This window comes from Bos taurus, chromosome 2 (genome assembly GCF_002263795.3).
Source record: "Bos taurus isolate L1 Dominette 01449 registration number 42190680 breed Hereford chromosome 2, ARS-UCD2.0, whole genome shotgun sequence".
NCBI classification, from domain to species: domain Eukaryota; kingdom Metazoa; phylum Chordata; class Mammalia; order Artiodactyla; family Bovidae; genus Bos; species Bos taurus.
Genome location: NC_037329.1, coordinates 93,844,143 through 93,859,443, shown reverse-complemented (window position 1 = coordinate 93,859,443; position 15,301 = coordinate 93,844,143). Strand labels below are relative to the sequence as shown.

The following is a 15,301-nucleotide window of genomic DNA, read 5'->3' as shown; positions in this document are numbered from 1 at the left end:
ATTCTGGAGGCAAGCAGACAAAGTCAGGAAAAAGGGGGAAAAAATAAGGAGAAAGTAATGAATCGATAAATGTTGAAATCATTTTACAGCAAGCACAAAATCTTTGACTACGGCAAAGTGGCATTACATGGAAGTGAAATCAATGCCCTTTTGAAGCTGGTACTAACTCCTCATTTAGAAGTCCTCAAGTCCTGTTAACCCTGTTGTGTATGGACGTGGGTAGCAAAAGGCAGGTCTCAAGTATATTAGAATACCTTTTCTCCCAAATTCCACTAGCAACTTAATGTTGCAGAGAGAACCTGGTGGAATGTTTAATAAGTGGCAGCTGTAAATGAGATGTATGCAGCATTTCCATTCCAGAGGCTCTTGCGTGCTGTTCTTTTCCATCTTGGGGTGGAAATGTGCAGACCCTATGGACAGCATTTCTTACTCTTCACAGCACTGTTGGGTGGCACCTTTCTTTGCCTGCTTATACTGAGTTGGCAGTTGGTATGGCTTCTCTGTGATCTGGTATTATCTTTCATTTGTGTGACCAGATGGATACCAGATGGGTAATTGTAGCCAGGGCCTCTGCCCCAGGTCCACACCAGAGCCCATGGGCATGGGCCTGTCAGTGAGCCAGCTCAACAATGGCTCTTCAAAGAAATACTTCTTAAAACTGTATGCATCTGTTCCCTAATCACCCTCAAAAAAAAAAAAAATCTCCTATAGACAAGCCTTTAAGTAGATGTTACATCTGTAAGAAGAAGGGAATATAAGCATACAGTGTCTTGCGCAAGTCAGACTCACTTCTAGCTAATGGCACTTCCCAAAAGCCACCAACTCCAATAGCCATGTCAGTGACAAAGTGAAGTATAATCAATATGATCCTTTTCTGTGATATCCTCGCAGTATAGAATTTTAATTCCAGAAGGGTGGCTTGTACATAACATTTTTGGAGGTTAAAAATGAGGAAAAAGAAAAAAGGAAGAGATTTAAGAGCTTGAAAAGACCTCAGTGATTCCTAGGGAAGAACACAAGAGCACAGGTAAAAAGAGACGAGTGGGACGGGAAGGACCTAAGTCCTCATTCCTAATCTGGTCCTCTTAAACTGATGCCTCAGCTGTCACCTATGACAAATTACATTTTAGAAAATATCTTGACAGATCATCTGGTTGTTTCAAGTGTGTATTTCAGCAGTTCATTATGAAAGTTTATTTTCTAAATTAACTGAAAATAAAGTGAAATCTAACCATTCACTCACACAAGGCTGTCAGTTATTTTTTTCCAGCAGACATCAAAGCATATCCCCAATCCACGCCTGGCTCTCTTCATGGAGAAGTTATCATAAACAGGTTATGTGTTCCCTTAGGTTACTATGGAAACACTTTTTCTTTTCAGGTCATCCACTTACAAAGGTAACATTTGCATTAAAATGTGTTGGAAGTTAATTTTTTTCATACTCAAGTGAGGTCGTGCCACCTTATCCATATCTATTATTTCAAAATCCATGAACATACACTGATTTCATCTATAAAAAGACTTGAATGAGGTGCTCATCCTATGGGTGTAATTGCCTGCATGTCAGGTAGCTGCTTGGAACATTGTTAAGAGCACTCACCAAGTTAACTTTTGTGGCAAAAGATGTTAGTAGTGACCCATGAGCTGGAATTCCTCATTATGCTAATTTGTTGAATATTTAGGTTTGTGTTATCTCTGACATGGAGAGAAGAAGCTGGAGGTGAGAGCACAGGACAGGTGTCAGAAGGTCTGTACCTTGTGTTTAGAGATGACTCGATGACCCTGCCTGTTTTTCCAGTTGGGTCATTGAGAATTCAACCTGGCAAGCATTTGTCTAGGGGCAGTAGGGCCCTCAGTGTGAGGCTGGGCAAGATGTGGGGTTCAAAAATCCACAAGTTCTTAACTAAGCTGTGTGACGGCACCAGGTAGGACATGGTTACATTTTACTTCCTGATATAGAAAGCACCACCAGGGAAAAGGTGACGTAGCTGGGGCAACAGGGGAAGGCCTCACAAGAGTTATTGTGATGGTGCAGATATTTAAAATGGGAGCACAACCTCCTATAGGATGGCTAATGGGAGCAGTATGGAACCTGTCTTCCAGATCACCCGGGTAGACCATTGGCTGGTGACTGTAGTCACTGGCTATTTTAGTTTGACTGAAAATTTCTTTTTACTGTGAACCACGAGACATTCCCACTTAGAAGCTGCCAACCCATCTCTGACTACATCACGCAGCTGTCAGTTACTTGGAAAGGGTAGTGAGATGAGGCCTATGCTTCATCTTGTAATAGAGGGAACTGGACTTCACATATGGGGAAACTTCTGTGTTGCTCTTAACATGACGATGAAAGTGTCTTGATCCTCCTCCTTTTCTTGAGAGAAATGGTACAGAGTTCAGCGAGCATTTGGTCAGGTTTGGAGTCACCACCACAGTGGCAGTGGGGTGGGGTGCTGAAAGTGGAAGGAGGCACGTGGAGGAGGAGGTTGAGACAGACTGGGATGAAAGGTATGTCCAGCACCTGCCCTCACACAGAAGCAGAAACAAGAAGGGTTTAATGATGGAACTCTGGAAGGCTTTATATGGAAGAAGGAACCTGAACAGCCCCTTCTTTAACTGATCAGTTATCCCTAGAGAGAAGACTACTTGGTATGCGTGTGTGTGCGTGCTCTCGGTCGTGTCTGACTCTTTGTGATCCCATGATCACAAAGTCTGCCAGGCTCCTCTGTCCATGGGACTTGCCAGGCAAAAATATTGGAGTGGGTTGCCATTTCCTTCTCTAGAGGATCTTCCCAACCCAGGGATCGAACCCGTGTGTCTTGCGCCTCCTGCCTTGGCAGGCAGATTCTTTACTGCCGGACCACCTGGGAAGCCCCATTTGGTGTGCTGTAGACAACTGAAACTGAAACATTGATGACTTGTTTACCAGCGCTCCCAAACACCGCCCACATATGTAAAAGAAGTGAGAGCTTGGCTCTTTTGTCCTTTATTGATTTTGGCCTTACACCACAGAATCAAAAACGTTACTGCAGTCAAAAATGTCTTTTCTATTTTTTTTCCCCTTGTCTGAGGCTACACACACTTCTAGAGAAGGACATTTAGGTTGTTCCAACAAGATTTTGCTAACCAACAGTCCTTGTCTCCCTGCAGTGTGTGTATGTGTGTGTGAGTGTGTGTGTATGAGTGTGTGTGTTTATATTTCCAAATAGATTAATTATCTGCTCCATTATCTTTCTGGAAGCTGTACTTCATCGTATCAGGCATATTTATCAAAAGAATTGAATGTCGTCCTGGGAACTGATTTGTTCAAGATAATTTTCATTGTAGTTACACTTGCATGTCTAGTGATGGTCCTACACTTGTGCTATTTTATTTAGAGCTGCAAATCTTTCGTTTGACTTCTTCACTATCTTGAAAGCTAATGGAGTCTCAATCACCACTTGTATCCCTGACTGAGATTTACTTGGAAAGGGGGTGTGGATGTATGAATAGAAAAATCATTTCAAATTATTTTAAAATCACTTCTCATTATTGATGCATCCCCTACTCCGTGCTACCCCTAGATGATATTTCTAAAGAACAGGAAATCAAACCAGTGAAGTTGTGCTTTGGGTTTGCAGAACTCAAGAATGTTAAACTAGAAAAAAATGCAATAATCATTAAAGACAAAGCACCAAGCCAAAACTCAGAGGGACTTTTTTAAGTTTAAATTTTCTCATGTCAATTAATTGAGCATTTTCCTCCCTAGAACTAAAAAAGGTAGCAATGTGGAATGTGGCGTCTATCGTATTGTTTCCAAGTTAAGAATGGAAATATGGTTAGGTAGTAAGTGCCACAGACAGATGAACAGTTTGACATCAAAGTTGAGCTTGCTATCAAGATGGGGAAACACGTATGGAATCGCAGCCTGAGAGATCCTGCCGGCTTTCTGACTGGCATATTCTGGATGCACACATTTACCAACATTTTAGGAAAAGAAGTCATAAATACCAATCACTTTTCATAGCATTCTACCTTACAATGTTGGAATGAGCTTTGTATCCACCAACCCTTCTAATTTTGAAGTCAAGATGCTGGCACCACCAGATACATGGACATCAGTTGAATGGGCCAGACCAGAGACAGCTGCGTTAGGGTGGGTAGAAGCACGTAACCACAACCCTACAACCAACACTCAGGTGTAGCAATGAGTACACGTGGGGACAGACATAAGAAGATGACTAAGTGGAAAAGAGAGATTAGACTAACCTATGTTCAAGATTGTCTGACAGGTCGGCAAGTTGGTGTCAAGTTCAAAGGGGTAACCAATCCAGGTCAGGGAATTCTGATAGGAACCATAACACTAGGGTTCTAGGGATACCAGAGACATTAGACTCAATGGAAATCTGATATTCATGGATCGGTGGAGTCCCAGATCCCAAAAGAAAGGAGGTCACAAAAGTCAGAGTAGGACTGACCCAATTCTGAGTACTTTTGAAAAATAATTCTACAGACTTTCCTCTACCTTCTTGAGAGTGGTCTCAAATCAAGGACCTGTAGAAAAACAAATAACCACACCTGCACAGGTAAAGGGGCTGGGAGTTGGCCAAGCATTTTTTGAAGTTGGATGAAATTTTCACCGAAATGAAGGGTGAATGTTAGTTCAATGTGAAAAGGGACAAGTCTTCAATAGTGCTGAGTCTCACGTCCACCATTTTAAACCCATAATGAGGATCTTCTCCTGTACCATAAATGCAGCTCTTTATTAGGATAACACTCAATCTAGGAACTACTGAAGTCATGCAACCAGTATCTTTATTGTAAAGAAAGTAACTGTAAATAAGGACCAGTAACTTTAGGTCTGTGGAGGGAACTTTGTTTTTCATTTTAAAGAATTATAACAATGCAGTTTAATGTAGAAAGTGAAACTTTTATATATTCTCAGGTAACTGCATATACATAATACCTAGCATTGCACTCTAATTATTTTTCACATCTTCAATGTAAATAAAAAATCCACAATAACTCAACCCTCTAAGTTTCTATGGCTTTTTCAACTTAGCCTCACTGGAGTTATATGGATGTGCAACTAGAAAATCAGCTTTGTTACTACATTTTGCAGAGGTTTTTCCTTCCAAACAGTAAGGAAACCAATTTAGAAGTTTTATACCATGTCACACTTGTGCACAACCATTTAAAGAAAAATTAGGAGTCAACAGTATAAGAGGGGAAAAAAGCCATATTTTCCACTTGTACCACTAGATGCGCATTGTGTGTGAATTTTCTGTGTGTGAATAAGAAAAAGCTATGCTAGGAAAGTGGCCTTCGCACTGCAGTAAAACTATCCTGGGTCTTGCTCTGATTCATCATTTAGAAATTCCTTCTTCTGGAGAAATTCAAGCATTACAATGGGTATTGAGTTTGGGATTCAATGGCAATGAGACAGAATTTACTACTGGTATCCCAGATTCCTGCTGGAATGACCAAAGGCACATAAAATAGATTAAACTTGCCCCAGGGCTCAGCAGGAGAGGTTATGGGGCTGATGGGGAGACCAATATGGATTTTCTCTTAAAGTTTGCTTTATCCCTTCTAAGGAAAGGAAATAGTAAGTTAATGAAGTAAAAAAAAAAAAAAAAAGATGTATTAGAGCAAACAAAATGTATTAGAAAACAAACATGTCTTCTCAAATAGCACATCCGGAGAGCCCAGGATTCTTGAAGTGGAAACAGCAGGGGGAACAAAAAGTCCAAGAGATAAAAGATACTCTCCTGACTAGATGGGCAATGGTATGAGGATGAAAGTTGGACAGAGCCACAGGTAATACAGGACGACAGGGCTGGGTGAGCAGACCAGGGGCACAGAAAGCTGATCCCCTGCCCAAGGATTTCAGCAAAACCATCTGAGAAACTAAGCGGAAGCCAAGTTCTCCTCTAGGTATTGGTCGGGATTTTGGTTCACTTCCAGTCACTTCAAGTTATCTCATCTCTCAATAGCATGTATGAATTTACATTAGTTAGCTCCCCCTCACCAAGCAAGGGAACTTCACTCATCTCCTTTAAGGTACAACATTCACTCTTTCTACTAAGAAAACAGAAATAAATCAACATGAAGCTGTTAACAGAAAGGACTCAATTAAAAACCAGGCAAAGACAAAAGGCCAATATCCAGAGAAATTCAGATGAAAATTTTGAATATCATGAATAAGGAAAGCATCCCATAAGATCCAGATAGAAAAAACAGGTTACTTGCAAAGAAGAAAAATCAGGTCAGCCTCAGATCTCTTTTTCACCAATATTAAAAATCAAAAGACAATGGAATTTTAAGGAAAAAAAAAGCAGATATGTTATTTGCTTCCTTGGGAAGCAGATATGTTATTGAGTCAACAAACATTTATTATACACTTCAAAACAGCAGGCATTGGGTGTTGAGATTTATATATAAATGACATTATCGGATTTCCAGAATTCAAAAATATATTATGCATGCCTCTTGAAGTAAAATTAAAATTACTCAAAAAGGTAAGCAGGTGAGTCAAGATAAAGAACTCAATTATGGAATTGTTAAAGCAAAGAAGGACTACCATTAGACCTGGAATGTAGTCTCTGGATGATAGGAAACATACCCCATACAAAATATTAAAAAGAAGATATACATTTTTCTTTAGAATATGAGTAGATCTAAAATACAACAGGTTAAAAAGTGTGAGGGAAATTTGTGATAACACACAGTCATTTTACCTTGTTCCTTTGACCTGGAAGGAACTCAATAGAGATGATTTCATCTTTGATGTTGATAGAGAAACTAGGCTAAAAATGTCTTTATAAAGTCAGTATGATTAAAATTATTAAATAAAATAATCAAAGAAAATACAGCTAAAGAAAGGGAACCTGAAAAAGGCATACAAAGCACAAAGTTTAAAAATAACAGAAAGAATAAGAATGCCAGTTATGATAACACATAAATAAGCTAAACATTTCTTAGGAAGAGAAAGCCTTAGAATGAAATACCACAAGTAAACATTTTACAAGAGACAGACCTAAAAAAAAAACAACCAAAAAACTGAAAGTTTCAGTAATAGATAGTAAGTAGGGACTTTCACCCAATGGTTATCTTTGACAGATCAAGAAGATGTTAAATAAATATATGCAATGTCAGAAACAATGTAATTCATAAGATTATTTTACCACATTTTTCCAAGCATAGTATAGGATTTACATTTAATGTGGTGGTAGTCTCTTTTTCTGTTTTCTTATATTAAATTTATATAAGAATTTATTTCTGTCATAAAATTTATTGTGTGTATAACAATTATGCTGCCTTACATTTAAGGAAATACAGTGATACATATATATTAAAATGCAAGTACCCCAACAGACTGGTTCCAATAGGAAAAGGAGTACGTCAAGGCTGTATATTGTCATCCTGCTTATTTAACTTATATGCAGAGTACATCATGAGAAACGCTGGGCTGGAAGAAGCACAAGCTGGAATCAAGATTCCCGGGAGAAATATCAATAACCTCAGATATGCAGATGATACCACCCTTATGGCAGAAAGTGAAGAGGAACTAAAAAGCCTCTTGATGAAAGTGGAGAGTGAAAAAGTTGGCTTAAAGTTCAACATTCAGAAAACGAAGATCATGGCTCCAAAATCACTGCAGGTGGTGACTGCAGCCATGAAATTAAAAGATGCTTACTCCTTGGAAGGAAAGTTATGACCAACCTAGGTAGCATATTCAAAAGCAGAGACATTACTTTGCCAACAAAGGTCCGTCTAGTCAAGGCTATGGTTTCTCCAGTGGTCATGTATGGATGTGAGAGTTGGACTGTGAAGAAGGCTGAGCGCCAAAGAATTGATGCTTTTGAACTGTGGTGTTGGAGAAGACTCTTGAGAGGTCCCTTGGACTGCAAGGAGATTCAACCAGTCCATTTTGAAGGAGATCAGCCCTGGGATTTCTTTGGAAGGAACGATGCTAAAGCTGAAACTCCAGTACTTTGGCCACCTCATGTGAAGAGCTGACTCATTGGAAAAGACTCTGATGCTGGGAGGGATTGGGGGCAGGAGGAGAAGGGGACAACAGAGGATGAGATGGCTGGATGGCATCACTGACTCGATGGACGTGAGTCTCAGTGAACTCCGGGAGCTGGTGATGGACAGGGAGGCCTGGTGTGCTGTGATTCATGGGGTCGCAAAGAGTCAGACACGACTGAGCGACCGAACTGAACTGAACTGAACCCCAAGTCAGGGACTTTGTCCGCTTTCCTTTCTGCTGTATATCCAGCACCTTAACAGTGCTTGAAATATATTAAAAAAGTGAAGTCGCTCAGTCATGTCCAACTCTTTGCGACCCCATGGACTGTAGCCTACTAGGCTCCTCTGTCCATGGGATTTTCCAGGCAAGAATACTAGAGTGGGTTGCCATTTCCTTCTCCAGGAGATCTTCCTGACTCAGGGATTGAACCCAGGTCTCCTGCATTATAGGCAGACACTTTACCGTTTGAGCCCCCAGGGAAGTCTTGGAATATATTAGGCATTCAATAAACATTTATTAAATAATTAACACTTCTCCAGGGTGCCTTTACCCTACTGCTCTCCACCTGGGTGCCCTTTCCCAATAAAATCTCTTGCTTGTCAGCACATGTGTCTCCTCAGACAGTTCATTTCTGAGTGTTAGACAAGAGCCCAGTTTCAGGCCCTGGAAGGCGTCCGCTTTCCTGCAACAAATGGCAACTCTGGTGGGGACTCTTCTTTGCTGAGACTGACATCCTGACCACTTGGGGTACTCAGGGGCCAGCTTGCCTGCCAATGGACCACACCCAGTGGCCACAACTGGGACCCTTTTGTCCCTGGTCTCCTCCTGATGCAGACAACTGGCCAGAGTGCCCCGACTGGTAAGGAACAAGAGATTTTATTGACCTCTCTCCCCTTCCCTCTCTCTTTCCTCTCCTTAACCCTTCCTATCCTTCCCCGTTTTTCTAGTCCCCCGGTCCTGGACGCAGGAATCTGGTCGAAGGGCCCTCAGCCTGAGCTGAGGATTGGAGACTGATCACCTCCTCTTGGCAGAGAGCTCGAATTCTGGTTCTGGTCTGGTCTGATTTCTGGTAGGGCGGAATTCCAGTCCTCCCTTCTCTGGAGGCCCAGGGAAAAGTCCTATAATGCCTGGGTATGTGCAGGCGGCAGGAGATGTCTGTAAGACCACCCCTTTCGCACACCTCTCCCGCCTCCTCCCCCTTCTTCTTTTAACCTGGCTTCCTTTCCTCCCTTTGAAATCTTTGATGTTAGTACTTGGATCTGAAGTTCTGTGTCTCTATAGGAAGTTTTCTGAGAGACTGTATTCTTGTATTTAAGGGCTTCCCTGGTGGTGCAGAGGTTAAAGCACCTGCCTGCAATGTGGGAGACCTGGGTCCGATCCCTGGGTTGGGAAGATGCCCTAGAGAAGGAAATGGCAACCTACTCCAGTATTCTTGCCTGGAGAATCCCATGGACGGATGAGCTTGGTGGGCTACGGTCCACAGGTCACAAAGAGTCGGACACGACTTCACTTTCACTTTCACTTATAGAAAAATGGTTTTAATTTAATTAAATCTTTAAATAACAAAAGTAACATATATTTTGCCAACTTTCAATAAATGCCAGAAATTTCAGAAGTCACTGTCCTTGACTATGAAGTATTAAAACCAAATATTAATAAAAGTTCAGATGGAAAAAACCCTAAATTATTAACATTTAAAATAGTGATCTTATAAATCACTCTTGATCAAAGAAGAATTTTAAATTTCAGATTACCTAGAAAAGAAATAAAAAGAATATTTGATACTAACACTTCTGGAAGTTCACTGAACTAAATTAAAAAGTGAACTCACTGCCTTAAATTATATTGTTACTGACCACGACTAAAAAGTGACTGAAAAAGATAAGCTTAGTAATTTTAAAAGTTTGCTTTATCCTTTCTTAAGGAAAGAGAAATAATAAGTTAATGAAGAAATAAATATATTAGAGCATAAAAACAAGATTATTAAATATATTAAGTGGTAAAAACATAAAATGTATTAAAAGTTTGAAAATATCAATGAAATAATTTAATAGAAAAAAGATAGCAACTTTCCAAACTTCAGTAAAGGAGGAAACATCTCCTTTCCTAAAGATCTCCATCTATGGGAATGATTGAAAAAGGGGTCACAGAATTATCCACAAAAAAGTATCAGGTTAGATGGCTTTATGGATTAGTTATTTTAAATCTTAAAAAAGAAATAATTCCTAGACTACAGAAATTGTTACAAAGCATAGAAACATAAAAAGCCACTCAAATTATTTTATAAAGGTAATATATCCCTTTTATTTAAAGCTATTAGAGTTAGGAAAAAACACAAAACCTTAGATATCAATTTCACTTACAATTATATATATACAAAATCACAAATAAAAGACTAGCAACTCATGCCCGGCTCTGTCTTAAAAGAATAAAACAGACAGCATAGGAATGTAGATTTACTTTTTCACAACTGCAAGGGCTATTCAATATTAGAAACTCTATTAATATTAATCATCACATTAATAGAAAAAGAAAAAATCACATGACCATATTGATCTGATATTTAAAATGCCATTTGAAAAAACTAATAAAAGTCTCTGACTTGTTTACATAAAAATGAAAACATTTCTCTCTTTAAAGTATCATAAAGTTAATAGACTACTGATAAATGTGGAAAAAAATTCTCAATAATTTTTGATAGCAAAGAACATTTACAACTCGAGCAAAAAAGGAAAATGTTGTAATGGAAAAATGAAAAATTCATAGAAAAGAAGAAATTTATATGGCCAATAAACACATGAATTGCTCAATTTCAGTTGTAATTTAACGAAAACAAAGTACTTGATATTTCCTATCAAGTTGATAAAAAGATAAATGAAAACACTCAGTTTTAATAGGGCTGCTATGAAACCTATATAAGATGGAGCAATGATATGTGTTGGATGTAGTAATAAATATGCTGTTAATAAGAATATAAATTTAGTAACTTTTCTAAGGGCAAGCTGGGTTATTTGGATCAATTAAATTTTTTTTCATAGCCTTATATTAAATAACAAATATATTGATTTATGATACCAAAACAATAACATAAGGATGCAGAGATTTATTTAGAAAGCTAATTTGTACATTATTACCTATATAAGAAATGATAAAAATAATTTAAACATCCAACAACAATAGTGATTACTCAGTTATGGAATATCCTTTCTAGAAAATTCCAGGCAGATTCTTTACCATCTGAGCCACCAGGAAAGTCCCTTCTAGAAAATACTGTGCATTAAGCATTAAATTCATATTTTTGAAGAGTATTTAATGGCATGAGAAATGCTTACCATCTAATAAAAAGTGAAAAAAGTAGTTTAAGTAACAGTACATTCAGTAGGATTCCAATATAATTACTATATGTGAGATGCATGGGTACGTGTATTTGTGTGTGTGTGTGTGTGTGTATGTGCGTATACAAAAGAAAGTCCTCCAAAACAGTGTTCACTTATTGTGTGGTCAACTAAAGGTGACTGAAATTTCTGTTGTAGCCCTTTTTTTTTTTAACAATTATCTACTTTTTTTTATAGTGAGTGTGGATTATATTTATAATGAAACTTTGTTTGATGTAAAAGAAAAAACAGTCATTTTTGGAAAACAAAAAAAAGCTAGAGTATGCTGACTATGTCTGATGCAGTAGACAGGAACTTGAGAAAACTCTGGGAGATGGTGAGGGACAGGGAAGTGGCATGCTGCACTTCACGGGGTCGCGAAGAGTTGGACATGACTTGGCAACTGGACAACGACAACAATGGCAACTATATTCACCTGATCTGGTTGTATAATTTAAACTCTTAAAATGTCCATTTAAGAGCTACATCAGCTGCTAAAGTAAATTAATTAATGTATATGCAAACTGTACATATCCATCATTATCTATACATAGTATAATACTATGGATATAATCCAGAAGAAAAAATTGTGCCTTAAATTATGTGGTAGGATGTATTCAACAATATTTACTCAAAAAAATTCTTGAGCCCCTAGTCTGAAACAAATACTATATGAGTTATTATAAATGAAATGGCAAACCAACCAGATACGGAACTTAAAGTCTAGACTAGAGTTTTTCAGCCTTTAAAAAATCATGACCCATAGGAAGAAGTCTACTTTACATCATGACCCAGCACATACACGTATGTGTGCACACTGGCTGTGAAACAAAATTTCCATCCACCAATACTCATATTTACGGTAGTAAATATGCCATTCCTCTGAAATATTCTATTCTACTCCAAATCTTTGAAAATGTCAGTTGTGACTAACTGGTTTTATGAACATCTAATAAGTTGTAACACACAGAAAATCTACCCTCTAGGGAAGATCTCAGTCAGTAACTGGGACAAACATGATGCACAAACACTCAAATCCTTAAAATGAGAGGTTGGGTCCATAGAAAAGTATGATTGTGAAATATCACACAAGCCACTTTATATCTGCTTAGACATTACAAGGGTTTCCCTGTTGGCTCAGATGGTAAAGAATCCAACTGCAATGTGGGAGACCTGGTCAATCCCTGGGTTGGGAAGATCCCCTGGAGGAGGACATGGCAACCCACTCCAGTATTCTTGCCTGAAGAATCTCCATGGATGGAGGATCCTCGGGGACTACAGTCCATAGAGTTGCAAAGAGACGGACTTGACTGAGCAACTAAGCAGATGTTCCAAAGGACATTCGGAGGAGCTTACTTGGAGGCACAGTGCCCTAAATGCAGACAAAAGGAAGGGTTAAACACACACTGGGAAGTTTTATAGGATAAAAGCATCTAGCCTCTTCATTCTTGGTTAATCTCTCTTTACCATGCATTCACCTGTAAATCTTTCCCTGTACAATTACTCCTAAACATCCCATAATGTCTGAAATCATGCTTCCTATCTGCCTTTCCCATCAGACACAACTCTTAATTCCTCAGAGTCAAGTCAACTTTGGCACAGAGTTACCACCAAATAAAAGTTTTGTGGTTTTTCAGCTACTCAGTCGTGTCCAACTCTTTGCAACCCTATGCTTGCAGCACGCCAGGCTTCCCTGTCCTTCACCACTTTTCCAGTCCTGTGGCCACTGCTGAGTTTTCTGAGTGGTGCTTGCTCAAACTCATGTCTATTGAGTTGGTGATACCTTCCAACCATATCATCCTCTGTTGTCCTCTTCTGTGCCTGTCTTCAATCTTCCCCAGCATCAGGGTCTTTTCTAATGAGCTGGCTCTTTGCATCAGGTGGCCAAAGTATGGGAGCTTCAGCTTCAGCATTAGTCCTTCCAATGAATACTCAGGACTGATTTCCTTTAGGATTGACTGGTTTGATCTCCTTGCAGTCCAAGGGACTCTCAAGAGTCTTCTCCAACACCATAGTTCAAAAGCATCAATTCTTTGGCACTCAGCCTTCTTTGTGGTCCAACTCTCACATCCATACATGATTACTGGAAAAACCATAGCTTTTATTACATGGGCCTTTGTGGGCAAAGTAATGTCTCTGCTTTTTAATATGCTGTCTAGGTTGGTCATAGCTTTTCTTCCAAGGAGCAAGTATCTTTTAATTTCATGGCTGCAGTCACCATCTGCAGTGATTTTGGAGCCCCAGAAAATAAAGTCTGTCACTGTTTCCATTGTTTACCCATCTATTTGCCATAAAGTGATGGGACTGCCATGATCTTAGTTTTTTGAATGTTGAGTTTTAAGCCAGTATTTTTCACTCTCCTCTTTCACCTTCATCAATAGGTTCTTTATTTCCTCTTTGTTTTCTGCCATAAGGGTGGTGTCATCTGCATATCTGAGGTTATTGCTATTTCTCCTGGCAATCTTGATTCCAGCTTGTGCTTCATCAAGTCTGGCATTTTGCATGATGTACTATGCATATAGTTTAAGTAAGCAGGGTGACAATATACAGCCTTGATGTACTCCTTTTCCTATTTTGAACCAGTCGTCGTTCCATGTCCAGTTCTAATTGTTGCTTCCTGACCTGCATACAGGTTTCTCAGGAGGCAGGTCAGGTGGTCTGGTATTCCCATCTCTTTCAGAATTTTCCACAGTTTGTTGTGATCCACACCGTCAAAGGCTTTAGTGTAGTCAACGAAGCAGAAGTAGATGTTTTTCTGTAATTCTCTTGCTTTTCTATGATCCAATGGATGCTGGCAATTTGATCTCTGGTTCCTTTGTCTTTTCTAAATCCAGTTTGAACATCTGGAAGTTCTCAGTTCATGTACTATTGAAAACTGACTTTTTCCAGTCCTGCGGCCACTGCTGAGTTTTCTGAATATGCTGGCATCTTGAGTGTAGCACTTTAACAGCATCATCTTTCAAGATTTGAAATAAAGTTCTAAGGAACTAATTAATACGTGAATGTATGACTAAACTACCATGCACTTTGAAATTTTATTCTTCAGTCCTGGGACCAAAGTGACACAGCATGAGTGAAAGTGGATAATCGATCAGGGACATTAACAGGGTTTCTTCTTCTTTTGTAGAGGAAACCTCCAAGCAAAGGAAAGTCTTTAAGAGCTTCTAATTGCAAAAGGATTAAAACATTCTGATAAATTAAACTTAAAAATAAATTACGTGGAAATATGGAATGCTGGAAACAAAATGTCAGTTCCTTCCTACTTGCTTGTCATCTTGTTTAATTCTTTCATCATCATGTATTCAAGACATTTTAAACCTTACATCTATGCAACCATATGTAGAAAGGAGAAAGTACCCACTTCTGAAATTGGGAAATTTAAAAATAGTCCTAGAACCCCAGGTAAACCACAAAACTCTAAATCTCATAGTTTTTCTCAATGACCAATTTAAGTACTGTTAAAAGATTTCTTCCTGCCATCATTCACATTCATTGTGGGGCCATGATTTCCTTCTCTGGAATGTAAATTTCTGATTCCTTTACAACCACAGATGCATAGAGCACGTTGCTGCTGAAGTGCTGTCTGACAATTTAAACCTGGGAAATTACTGTAAAGGGAATTGTATGGAAAAGAGGAAACCTGGTCCATGCCAAATAGATGAGGAAAAGAAAAGTAATTGATATGTATAAAAATTACAATGAAAATAGAGTTGCTATTCAGAAACAATCTGGGACTCTGATAATTGATGAAGATAGGAAAACAAAACTGAAACATGGAAGTATCTCCACATGGCTTGGGAGTCTCCATTTTCACAGGGTGAGCAAGAAGGTTCATTAGGTGAAAGACATCAGATAATGCCAGGGAACCTCTTTCTCACACAATATTTCCTACTGCTTCCCTAAAGGAGAAACT

The 15,301-nt window shown here is 38.9% G+C and overlaps 1 protein-coding gene across 2 annotated transcripts in view; it reads right to left on the bottom strand.

Moving 5' to 3' along the window:
• PARD3B (par-3 family cell polarity regulator beta) overlaps positions 1-15,301 on the bottom strand; it is a 1,167,183-nt gene that overhangs the window by 101,237 nt on the left and 1,050,645 nt on the right. The window contains exon 22 of one of the 2 annotated variants that reach the window (XM_005202765.5): positions 10,291-12,760. The exons of the other annotated variant lie outside the window; for it this stretch is intronic. Within the exon in view, the coding sequence (XP_005202822.1) occupies positions 12,707-12,760 (54 nt within the window). The 3' untranslated portion in view covers positions 10,291-12,706. Of the gene's footprint in view, positions 1-10,290; positions 12,761-15,301 lie in introns of those variants that run through there. 2 annotated transcript variants of the gene reach the window in all.